Below are 12252 nucleotides of genomic sequence, written 5' to 3' on the forward strand. Positions count from 1 at the left end.
CAGGTACGACACACCTGAGGTCACACACCTGAGGTCACACACAGGTACGACACACCTGAGGTCACACAGGTCACCTGTGGCTGTGAATGTTGTGGTCTTTTTGTGGTTATACATTTATGACTGTCTTTGTTGTTGTTACCTGTACTCTCTTCCTCGCTCTGACTCCTTGCTCGTCCTGCCTCCAGGTGAGCGTCCTTATCAGTGTCAGACCTGTGAGAGGACCTTCACCCTGAAGCACAGCCTGGTCCGGCACCAAAGGATCCACCTGAAACCCCGCGGTGCTGACGGCTCCTCTGGCGCCAACGACGACGCCGGCAGCGAGGACGGTGACTCCTGCACCCCGACCCCGACCTCCACCTGCCCGCCCTCAGAGAACGAGAGTGAGTGCGGGAGCGCCGCAGCCGGGATGAAGGAGCTGGAGGAGGAGGACGTGATAGACGAGGGGGAGGAACAGAGCCCTTCGAAACCAACAGAGTCCGGTGGGGACTCGGATCCTGCGACCGCCGTCGACTCGACTCCCAGCCGCCAAGCTACTGACACAAAGACAACTACTAGCGCCGAATTGACATCTGACCCAAACGCCTCCAAAGACCCCTCTCACTCCTCCACCAACTGCCCGCCAGGGGAAGCGGCAGCAGCCACCCCCACCCAGGGCTTTATCCAGGGGCTGCTGGAGATCCACGCCAAGCCCCCTCTGGAACACATCCTGCCCAACGGAGAGCCTCCTCTGGTGGGCGTGGAGTGAGGGCGAACCCCTAACCACAACACCGCAGTGCCATACGGTCGGAGAGACGCTACACCTTTGATGACGATGCAAAAACCAGCCCTGAAACCCTTTTTGATAGAGAGACGAAATCCTCGTTTTCTTGAAGTGCCTTACTACTAGTCCTAAAAGATGTTTTTGCTATATCTTTATCTGCATTATTACGGAGAATGGATCTAATTTTTATAGCTTTTTATGATGACAATGATTTACATAAGATTTTTTTGTGCGGGGGAATCTATATTTCAGCAATAAAAAGAATAAAGTTACGATTTATTATTGTTCTAGATTTTTCTTAGAGAAATGATCAACTTTGGAGACGCCAAGAGACAGACAGAGACTGAGACATGGCATCTGCCATTCTTCTTCGGTATTTAAATTAAGAGCTGGACGTCGCGACACACGTGTCTGAACAATATGCTTTCACAACGTTTCGGATTTCCTAAATTAGAAATTCACCAACCGCTTGTCCGGTTTGACCAGTCGATATTTTTGATATGTTTTGGATAAAACTGAAGAGCGAGGCGACAGCTGCACGGCTGCCGAAGCGGCCCAGATTCACCAGCAATGACCGGCGGCCACCACCGTCAACTGGCGGCCGCCTGCCACCGTGTGACCGAGGTAGCTTTTTTCTGTTTTGTTTTTGTAACTGGAAAACGCCTCGCCGTTGTTCCGACTCTCGGCCGGCTCGGCAAAACACAAGAAAACATTCACGAACTTCTCAAAGTCGCATTTCTGTGTGAAGAGGAACTCTTGAAAGGGCAGAAAATAGTGTTTGTGTTCTCCGTGTTTCTTCTTCCTGTTTTGTTTTTTTAAACCCATCACACTATTGATCCCTGAAGCCACCCTGTGAGTCGGCCTGTGTGTGTGCTCATAATTTCTCACTCATAATCATTCTCAGTTGATTCCATGTGTGTACAGAGTTAAACATGAGGCACGTGATGCTCGAGTATTTTCTGTTTTTCTGCATGTGTGCGATTACCAGTGACATTTAGGTGTAGGGATGGGAATTCATTTTCGTGGATTTTTTTTATATATATGTAACTGAACAAATCAAAAGGTTTTGTGTTTGTGTATGGGTGTGAGTGTGAGTGTGCGCGACTCCCACCTGTCTCTCATCGTCACCCCGTAGTATTCTTATAGGGTTTATTACAGGGCCTCCAGCGTGCTAATGTGTAACGCCGCTAATACCTGACTTAGGTTCAGTTTACCTCAACTTCTGCTTTTTAACTGCAACCATTAAAGCAACCGACGAGCAGCTCTGTAGGCAACCCTTTAAATCCGATGTCTTCCTAAGCTGGGCTAATGCTCTGCAGGCCAGGTTTCTACTGTGGGCCAAATCAAAGCAAGCCAGGGCTAACTCATTAGTGTAGCTTCAAACACGGCATGCACACTAACCCAAATAGAAGCTAATTTAGTAGAACATAGAAATGGCAAGGAATTTGTTAATACCACGGTTAAAAACCGGTATGATGCTAGCTAGCGGTATTTTACCTACATTGGCATCAGCTTTTCTTCGGGAGCAATTAGACATTAGAAAATGTTAGAGTTAGTTTGGAAAAACTGACCAGAGCAGGCAAGATGATAAAAACCCTAAGATATCAAAATAGTAAAAAGGTAGTATTAGATGGCAATAACTGACTATAACAAAGCTAGCAACGGATTAACTTGGTTAAATAACTTGGTATGGTTAGTTGGCCCTTCTTATCTCTAATATAAGCTTAGGTTTTCTTATTGGGTTCCAACATATCGCCCACAGGCTAAAAATGCTACAGGCTAGCTAGAATTAACCAGCCTGCCCAGACTTGTGTTTACTCTGTTAATGTTTTGGTTTGGTTAGTTAGCTCTAGCTAGCTCTGATTACAAGGTTGGGTTTTGCTAATTGGATCCTGGGACATCACCTACCTACTGGGTAAAAACATATCTTAACTAATATTAACTGACCGGATTAGATAAGACCAAACATGACTAAGCTAGTTAGCAGGATTTCTAGCTAAGTGTCAGCCTAGCTAGTCCTCTTACAGTATTATCCGTGTTTCTTGAGTTGGCCCTGGACTTGTTTAGCACGGCTTGTCCCATTTTACCCCCACCTTTTCTTCTGAAAGTACATGAGGACTTGTACCTCTTTTGTGTTCATCTGTGCTGATACAAAGAGAACAACTGAAAACGTTCAGTTTCTATTTGACATGTACTTTGCTTGTGTTTTGGAAACTATGTAGTGAGAGTTGGTTAGGGCTGGGCGATGAGGCTAAGAATCTGAGCACAATTTAAAAAACAAATAAATAAATATCAGTTGATAGTTGTTATTGTGAAAGCTTGTTCCTGCAATTCGGGGGGAAATGTATTTGTCTTCAATAGGTCGACGTTTCAAGTTATGTATCTTGAAATTTCAAGATCCTGAAAAGTAACTTGAAAGTTAAACTTACCAACTCAAAATTTCATGTCTTGATATCTCTGCTTTTACTGAGCAGTAACCTTAAAAATCAAGATACTCAATAGTACTATTCAATTTTTGAAATATCTAACTGAACTGTTTAAAATTTTGACACACCTTTTACCTGGCGATTACTTTTGTTTTATTATTTTATTTTATTTTATTTTTCCTGAAGGAAACAAGCTTCCATACATAGTTACTATAATATAAATCAGTGCATTATTTATTTGAAGTTTAAAGGCCCGGTGCTTGAAAATGTTGACGTTTGCTGCTGGATAAGTTGTATGGAATTGAGGGTCTGCGTCTACTAACAACACTAGTTTGGGACTGTAATTACTTTCTGCTATTTGAAGAAAAAATAATGCCTGATGTTAGCTGATCTGTTCATTCTCCAGATTATAAATTGCCAAATGTCATTTCCAAACTACTGAAGCAGAGTTACCTTTCTGAGGATATCTTTGCCCTTCCAGCATTCACAAAACCATTATTGAGCTTTTGTTAAATTTTTATTGAGTTCATACTGTGATAACCTCTGCTGTTTTATCGCCCAGCCCTAAGGTGGATTTGTGGTTAAGAATTTGGCATTATAGACAATCAGTTCATTTTCAAAATGATCCCTTTAGCTGTACGTTGAAAGAGGAGCTAAATGAAGGGGTGAGAGGGATGGGCGGATGGGTCGGTTGGAGTGGGGGTGAAATCACGACACTATTTTGTGTTCCCGAACTGTATTACCCGCTGCACAAACACACACAAATAAAAGGGCTAACGTCACCCCTGGACCAGCCTATCCAAACGAACCCATAACAGGAGGGCTATTGATCCTGATAGCATGTATATGTTTTCTTTTTCATGTAAAGATTGATAATACTTAATAATCTTGTACAGATTCTTTTTTCTTTTCTTTTTTTTAAAATATCAAGCAACCTCATAAGCAAATCAAACCTCAGCGGCTCATAACGGAACTGTAGGCCAGCAGCAGTCAGCCATTTACTCGAGATATATTGAACAACCACAACTGAGCTGACTTGTAGCTGCCGTTAAGTGGCACTAACAACTTCCAAAACTACTACTACTATTAATACTATTAGTAATATTAGCATGGACTGTCGTAACACAATCAAGAGAGAAAGGGAGTCAGTTTCCTCCATTCTGTAATGTTTATATTTTTGTCAATACATCAAATCATTTGGGCCTCACAAACGTTTAATGAAATTTAGAAAGCTAAAGTACGATAAAAATGTAGAATTTCCCTTTTTGAGCTGTTAATGAATAAAAATTTAATATTAGTTTCTTTCAAAGCAGAGCGAGTCCCAATACAGCATTCATTCCTCCGTTATTTTCAGCAGCTAACATCTCATCTAAAGCTGTGAAAACTACAACTAAAAATGATACATTTGCATTTAGATCATTTTGATTTGGAAAATACGAAGATGATCAAAAGCTTTTGTTTGGCTTTTCCTCCTGTTTTAGTGCCTTAGCAGTTATGTTGTTGCTCGAAATTGGAAAAAAATTATTAAAGCTTGTAGGCTAGTGGCTAACAATAATCCATCATGCTAGCTAGCTTACTAGCTTGTTTATTTTTAGCTTAGTCAGCATCGATTGATTAACGCATTTGAATCATGTTTAATAAATTAAAAAACAAAAACTATGGAGCAGATTATGGAAGAAACTAGCTAAAAGTTAGCTAAAATGCTAACACCCGGTCATTTTTAAAAATAAAGATAGCGTCGTCTAAATAGTTTGTCAGCGGCTTAAAATTTTCCATAATTGAAGCATTTCCTCAGTTTAATAGAATGTATCAGCATTTCCATAGATTTACTTCAGTAGTGTTTTTTAAATGAATTTGTTCCTAAGATTGGTGATTTTTTTTTTTCTTTTTTTTTTGCCACTCTAGTCAAAGCGAGTAAAGTTAACCATGATGCTAATCACAGTTGAGTTAATAAGTTTTGTGGCCGGGAGGAAATCCTCCCTTTCTCTCTGAACTGTTTCCTGTTTTGTTAGCTTCCTCTGTGCTCCCTCTCCCTCTGGATTACGTGTGTGTGTGTGCGCACGGCCATATGAATACTGGACTTCCATTCGAATGCACGTGGACTGTTTTTAAATGTATTTATTTGGAGCCCAGGCGAGTGTGTCTGTGTGTGTGTGTTTAGTTTCTACAATGACTTGAGAAGAAGCCATGTATTAAGAGTATCACATTTATGCTGCAGAACTGTTTTGAGAAACTGATGGTTTGTGTCGTGGACTAACCGGCTCACCATAGGTGCAGCGGGCCGGGGTGCGAATCGGACTAGCAATAAGAATCCCTCTGAATCCAAAAAGCTTTATGTAGATCTCCTGTATATGAGTTGAGAACAGATTGTTTGGGTCTATTGGTTTTATTGTGTTGTTAGTTTTTGTTTCTTATTTTTTCTCTATGATATATAAATGCGTATAAAACTGTGAAAATCCATTGTGTTCAGTTAAAGGGTGACTTTTAGGTTAGGTTTTTGTTTTTTTGCATGTTAATCTAATTTGTTCAATTATGGATGATTTCTCTTTTCTCATCACTTCTTGTGCTACACACACACACACACACACACACACACACACACACACATATATGAAATTATATATAACCTCGCTCTCAGGGTCTTTCACGAATCCATATTCAAAATGCTTCATGTTCTTATTTCCTGAGTTGCAACTTGTCCTGATTACGTTGTCTCTTTTTTTTTTTCTTTTTAATAATGAGTCAGAACTGTCAATCACTACATTTAGCACTTGACTGTGAACTCGTCAAAAACAAATGTGTGGTTGGATTAAAAGACAGACCCCCCCCCCTCCTTCCACACACAGATATTTGGTTGAAGTCCTCCTCTGGTTCGGTTTCGCCCTCCTGTGTAACGTTGCGTCCCGGTCAGAGGTCAAAGGGAACGTCAGAGAGGAGATTTCTAAACACACTCGCACAAATGCTGGACCTCAATCAGAAAGCATTAAGACACAATCGTCTGAAAAACGTTGAGTTCTTTTCCTCTGTGGTGGTTTCCCTCGTCTGTCCTCTCAAACATGACAGTGTTTCACAAAGTCAAGAGATGTAAACCTGTTCTGTATTCAACCCAATAAGAGAAAGCAATAAAGAATATATCAAGGAAAGGTGTGTGAATCAAAGACCGTCCACGGCTTTTTTGTCACAAGTGTTTAAATGACAGTTTTAGGAGGCAAATGTTATGTAAAAAAACAAACTCCAGTCTAGTTATTGGAGAAAACATCTGATCTTATTCAGTTCATATTTACACTACATTGTGTTCTTTAACGCTGTGCAAAAAAAAAACAAAACTGAACTGACGATCAGACTCTTTCCAGATGTTACTGCACGCGACAGTCTGATGGTGCTTTGTTCATAATGCCATCAGATTTTAACGAGATGTCCAGACTAAACCCAAACTCTCCTTCATACACGTCGATGGTTTGAACCAAACATTTGAAATTTTCGCCTATAAGTTAAAAATGTTCTGGTACAAGAACTGAAAATGGAAACCGGGACGCTGTGTGATCCTCGAGCTGACAGGTGTAGCTCAGAGCAGCTCTGCTGGTTGGAGGTTCGACTCCAGGCTGCAGTCATGAACCCAAAGCTGCTGAACGTTGGATAAAAGTCCTTCAGTGGCTGAGGTGTGTGTGAGGACATGGATGGAACTGACAACTGATTTTCAGTTAAACCTTTATTAGCTGCACACAGACGTGTTGGATTTCATGACATTAAAACCTGTTCATGCACAATAATTCATCTTTATCTTACAGAATATACACCTCACATTCACCCCACAAACACACAGCGGTGCAGGCTCTGGCCCCTCCCACAACAGCTGATATCAGAGCGATATCAGGATCACCTGTGCAGGTAAACCAGACCGCATCAAGGTGTTAGAGCCGCAGAGGAGGAAGATTTTAGCAAAAGCAATCATCATAAATTAACACATCCTGTTAACATTTAAGGTGGAGCAGCAGGGATCGGGCCACAGTAACACCACCTTTTCTTAACCCTGGGGGCGGCATGCTAGGATGCTCTGTGGCGTCACACTCTCACGGTTTCCTGCAGCAGGACACTCGTGTGCACGTGAACGTACGCGATGATTTGCGTCCCGTCGAGTCGTCTCCTCGCTCACACGGTGGAGGGCTTCATCAACGCCTGCTCCCCAAACAGCTGCTTGAAGTGAGCCACGTGCTCCTCGCAGTGCTCACCTGGGTTGAAGGCGGGGCTTCCCCTGAGTCGCTGGTTTCTCTGCTGGAACGACCTAAACACCGTGTAGAACAGCATCTGGTCTCCGGTCTGCTGCGCCGCGTCCAGGAACTTCCGCGCAGACGCGTTGTCGTGGCCACCTGCGCCGGGAGAAACACGTCAGGGCGAGTTTGCGTTAAACACATTCGTGTGTGTGAGGGAGGAAACGCCTCAGGATCAACGCACCGACGCTGCGGATGAATCTGAGCGCGCCCAGAACCTGCTGCTTCGACAGCAGAACCTCGATGATCTCGTCGTTGGCCGTGGACAGACGCTGTGAACGCAAACAGGAAGTTTACAGCGATGAACCAATGAAATGACCACGTGAAGGTTTTTAAGCTTGTTTGGTACCTTCAGCATGTCCAGGGACAGCTGGTGTGCGGGTGGGTACGTGCTCTCCAGAGACAGCAGCAAACACGCCTGAGAGGACACAAATCAACAATGAGACACTGAAACGATGGACGTAACCAGCACGTCGAGGAAGACGAGCTCTGCTCGGGCTCAACGGGAGATGAGGGGCGTCGACAGACCCGCAGACTCGGCGTCTCAGGATGAGCTCCTGGTTTGAACTCACCAGAGGTTTGGAGTCGCTGAGGACGTGGTACTGCAGGAACTGGTGCAGCATGTAGAACAGGTTGTGTTGCACCAGCGTCTTGATCACCAGCTCGTACAGGTAATGCTGGAAAAAACCATTACAGGTGTTACCAGGACCAGTCACAATCCCAGCCCGCTCGCGTGGCTCTGCTGAGTTACCTGGACGGTGATCTGGAACTGGTTCAGAGAGCGGATGTACTCCATCAGCACGGCGATGATGAACTTGTGGGAGACGCCCTGCGGGCACAGAGCAGGAAGTTCATCACATCACCTGGTTTGAAAACGTTTGGGTGGAAACTCACAGGAGCCCGAGCGGCGTACCTTCCTCTCCGTGAACGAGGACAGGACGTGCGTGTACATGTCCGACTGGTCGATGACGGCCTGAGTTCTGACCGGACGCTTCTGGGCGGCGCTTCCTCGGCTCGGTCCGGACTCCATCGCCTGCAAACGGGAAAAAAAAAAGACCCTGTTAGAAATCAGATCAGGTGACTTTAGGGAGCAGGAAGCTCCGTGGGTGCCTCACCTGAGTGTAGCTCTGCTCCGCCTCCAGGTAATCTTTGTACACCTGGTTGAGTTTGTCAAACACGGTCGCCACAACAGGAAGACTTCCCTTCTCGCCGACCTCCAGAACTGCAACACAGACAGAAGAGTGGGACTTTGGCTCGTGGCATCAGCTCGCCGTTCAGAGGAAATAACAGCATGAATGTGCGAACTACAGGTCGAGCTGCTGCCTCAGATTGTGCCTGGTGTTACTGGTTTCACTGGTTTCTACATCCCCCCAGTCCTGGCTCACAGCTTATTTTATGTTTTACGAAGCATCGACGCAGAAACGTCGACCCAGAGGAGCAGCTGCATCCTCAGGTGAGTCGCTCTGGTTTTCTTCATAACCAGAGCGCCGTCTCATCATCAGCTTCGATTTCTGATCAGAGTCTAAAGACGAGCGGCGGTTAGATACGCACTCTGCGAGCAGACCGACAGGATGACCATCTTGCACTCTCTGCGCCGTAACAGGAAGTCCATCAGTTTGCCTTTGTCCTGCAGCAGGTTGACTGTGGGCGGCAGCTTCACCTGCAGGTACCACAGGTAACCTGAAACAGCAGAAATGATGCTGTGGATGCTGGAACAATCATTTTTAGTCCGTTCACAGAATTGTTGTTTGACTTGTGTGCGAGAAAATGAAACGTCTCTGACGTCGGGCTCAGATAAAACAGGATTTCCATCAGGGCTGCTCTACTGCAGGAGACGCCTGGACTGAACTTCAAGCCCACCATGGATTCACCCTGAACGTAGCATTAAGTGTATTTTCTCCATTGTGCGTTTGCGTTTGCTCACCTTCGCTGGCGCTGATGATGATGTCTGGCTGGAAGACGCTCCAGGAGGAGGAGTCTGGAGTGACGCTGAGGAAAAGAAACGCCTGAGACTGGCAGCGAATCAAACATTTACTGTGAGGAAAGGATACAGAGCTGACACGGCACCGGAGGCTGCGAAGGAACGGCCGCCGGCCCTGCGGGGAAGACGAGAGGACGGTGAAGAAGAAGCACAGCTTCACAGCAGAGCGTCACCTTCACGACTAACTAAGCAGCATCGTCGATAAACAGCAGAGGTCTGCAGTCGGTGCCAACCTCACGCTTCTAATCCCAGCTTTCGATGCTTTGCTCCTCTCAGCTTCACTTCTGTTTCACAGCTACTTAAAGGCGCAGGTTCGATTCTGTGCTCTTCTCACGGGTGCCTGTAACTCCTCTGCTGTTAATCACATATTTCCTGTTCAACTAACTCATTTCATCTATTCAAAGCTGAACGTTTGCAGTTCGATCACATCTTGATTCATCGGTAGCTTTCGTGCGTACCTGACAGCGGGATCCTGTAGGGGTGGATGGACCTGGCGGGCAGGACGGGCTGGTGGATGTTCAGGGCACAGTCGGGCTCCTTCAGCTTGATGTCGAAGATCAGCGAGGTCTGAATGACAGAGCATGAAGCCGGTTTAACAAAAACACCTGAGATCATCAGCTCCGCCGTGCCCGGCGCCTCAGAGGAAGGACGGGGCTCTAACCTGCGAGCTCTGGTGATGAACCACCACCAGGTTGTCGACGATGTTCAGAGCGAACTTGCCCGTCGTGTTCAGCTTCAGCACGTGACTCTTCTTACAGGAACCTTCCCTGAACCACACAGAGGGAACACGAGAGCCTGGATTTAAAGCGTCAACGCGTTTTAAAGCTCCAGTCCAGCAATCAGCAGACGCTGCGGAGCGTTTACCTGGACAGGTGGTACAGCACCACCTCTGCACTGGGACTGTTGGCCGTCCTCGAGTGATGCTTCAGGTACATCACGTACAGCTGACCATAGCTGCAAACAAACACACACACACACACACACACACAGCTAAGTCATTGTTGTTGTTTTTTTAAGTGCAGCACAAACAAAAGAAAAAAAACCCAGCCTGTGAATTACATGGTTGCCATGGCGATGTCTCTCTCCGACAGGCTGAGTTTGGCGGGTTTGGGGACAACCGGCAGCTCGATCTCAAACTTGGACATCTTGGACATGGTCCCGTTCTGGAACAGCAAAACAAAGTTTCCTCACATCAGCTGACCTCGACTGCAGGTGAAGCCACGCCCACTCTAGAAATGATCCATTCAGGATGCACAATGAAGCGATGTGGATGCGCTGCTGCACAGAAACTCGGCCTCTAAACCGACCAATGAACGCACGCACACTGAAATCAAAATGACGAGCTTTGTGTTGCTATAGCGACGTGAGTATCCGCCTCACCCTGAAGGCGAAGGGCTGCAGGATGTTCCCCTGCACGGTGGTGGACAGCAGGATGACGGCGGTCTCGGGGCAGTACTGGTACCAGTTCACGTTGATGCTCTGACTCTTCAGCAGCTTCAGGCTGCGCTTGTCTGGAAACACCTGAGCACACAGGAGGTCACGACATCACAGCTGAACAGGTAAAGCTCAGGTGAGCCTGAGGCACACACAGACACTTTTCACGTTTATCGTCTTAAATGACGAGAACCAAAGTGCCAGGCATCAAACTGATGTCACTTCCTGTTTGTCCTTGTAGAACGCACACATGGAGATGAGACGTTTCAACAGGTCAAACACTGAATTGGTCCTTTGAACTCTCCAATCAGAGGACATTGTATGAAGATTTGAGTCACATGACCACGCAGAGCCGAACACTCAGCACAGCTCTCTGTGGGCGAGCTGTTCGGGTTACCTGGTAAAACTCGATTCCCTGGTCGGTTATGAAGACGACCTCGTTCCAGTTGGTCCAACAGAAACCTAAAATGCTGGCGTTCTTCGTCTGCGGAGCGACACAAACATCATGAGCCCAGTTCGTCCGTCAGCAGACGGCCTGCAAACAGCAGGAACTGCAGCGTACCTTACACTCCTGACTGAACTCTGTGTGCGGGTAGTCGGGGATGAAGTTGATGAAATCCTGCCAACACAAAAACAGCGTTCGCCCGGATCAGAAACATTCAAAACAGAAACGTCACATTTGAAACCATCGCTAACCAAGCATGCGTGACCTGCATGACCAGAAGGAAAAAGATAAACATTTACAATAAAAACTGAACTTTCAACAAAAAAATTCAACATTTACAAATAAAAAGGTTTGTATCATAAATTCTCCACTAGAGGCAGAGGCACAGTTTTATCAAATAAGCGTGCAGGATTTTAGAAACGAGACCACAATGAGGCGAAATAAGACCGGAGCCCCGCCGCTCCTCTGCGCCTAATAAGACCATGTCTGAGTGTCCCTGAACTCACCACAGACTTGGAGGTTCTCTGCACAGCCAGGATCTTGTTACCGATGGAAAACTTGATGCATTTTACTTCTCCTTTATCGTCCATCCTGACGAGTCAAACACACAGTTTACATAAGCATTCCCGTTTTACTGATCTAAACACTGCCAGTGAACGCATCGCTCCAGTTTCGGCCTCTCCAGTCACTCTGACCTCTGACCTGAAGGCTTTAAAGACCCAGCAGCAGCATGAAGCCGAGAGTTTCAGTATCTGGGACAAGTTATTCAACTTTCAGAGCATCGTCAGGCATTGGGGAGATAACCTAAACCCACTTTAAACGGAACTTGCACACATAAAGGAGGGGGGGGGGGTCACAGGGAAGCGTGGGTTTGAGTTGAAGAACACCTTCCAAAGCATACCCAGCTGTGTGCAACGCCTTCATTAGCATCTCCAGGC

The 12252-nt window shown here is 45.9% G+C and overlaps 2 protein-coding genes across 6 annotated transcripts in view; one reads left to right on the forward strand and one right to left on the reverse strand.

Annotated features, from left to right (window-relative positions):
- Positions 1 to 6406, forward strand: part of LOC102212507 (ras-responsive element-binding protein 1) — a 52456-nt gene extending 46050 nt beyond the window's left edge. For all 4 annotated transcript variants that reach the window (XM_005752513.2, XM_005752514.2, XM_005752515.2 and 1 more), the window contains one exon: positions 186 to 6406. In XM_005752513.2, coding sequence (XP_005752570.1) covers positions 186 to 745 — 560 coding nt within the window. In that variant the 3' untranslated portion in view covers positions 746 to 6406. The remainder of the gene's footprint in view (positions 1 to 185) is intronic.
- Positions 6407 to 6880: 474 nt separating this feature from the next.
- Positions 6881 to 12252, reverse strand: part of rmc1 (regulator of MON1-CCZ1) — a 6916-nt gene continuing 1544 nt past the window's right edge. For both annotated transcript variants that reach the window (XM_005752519.2, XM_013915791.1), the window contains exons 3-20: positions 11821 to 11905; positions 11432 to 11488; positions 11267 to 11353; positions 10816 to 10956; positions 10495 to 10598; positions 10300 to 10389; positions 10097 to 10202; positions 9894 to 10002; positions 9506 to 9550; positions 9379 to 9432; positions 9006 to 9134; positions 8570 to 8676; positions 8368 to 8487; positions 8206 to 8283; positions 8027 to 8131; positions 7804 to 7872; positions 7639 to 7726; positions 6881 to 7553 (exon numbers count right to left, since the gene is read on the reverse strand). In XM_005752519.2, the coding sequence (XP_005752576.1) occupies positions 7336 to 7553; positions 7639 to 7726; positions 7804 to 7872; positions 8027 to 8131; positions 8206 to 8283; positions 8368 to 8487; positions 8570 to 8676; positions 9006 to 9134; positions 9379 to 9432; positions 9506 to 9550; positions 9894 to 10002; positions 10097 to 10202; positions 10300 to 10389; positions 10495 to 10598; positions 10816 to 10956; positions 11267 to 11353; positions 11432 to 11488; positions 11821 to 11905 (1792 nt within the window). In that variant the 3' untranslated portion in view covers positions 6881 to 7335. The remainder of the gene's footprint in view (positions 7554 to 7638; positions 7727 to 7803; positions 7873 to 8026; positions 8132 to 8205; positions 8284 to 8367; positions 8488 to 8569; positions 8677 to 9005; positions 9135 to 9378; positions 9433 to 9505; positions 9551 to 9893; positions 10003 to 10096; positions 10203 to 10299; positions 10390 to 10494; positions 10599 to 10815; positions 10957 to 11266; positions 11354 to 11431; positions 11489 to 11820; positions 11906 to 12252) is intronic.

Source organism: Pundamilia nyererei, unplaced genomic scaffold (assembly GCF_000239375.1).
Source record: "Pundamilia nyererei isolate P.nyererei 1_Seehausen unplaced genomic scaffold, PunNye1.0 scaffold00364, whole genome shotgun sequence".
Taxonomy (NCBI): Eukaryota; Metazoa; Chordata; class Actinopteri; order Cichliformes; family Cichlidae; genus Pundamilia; species Pundamilia nyererei.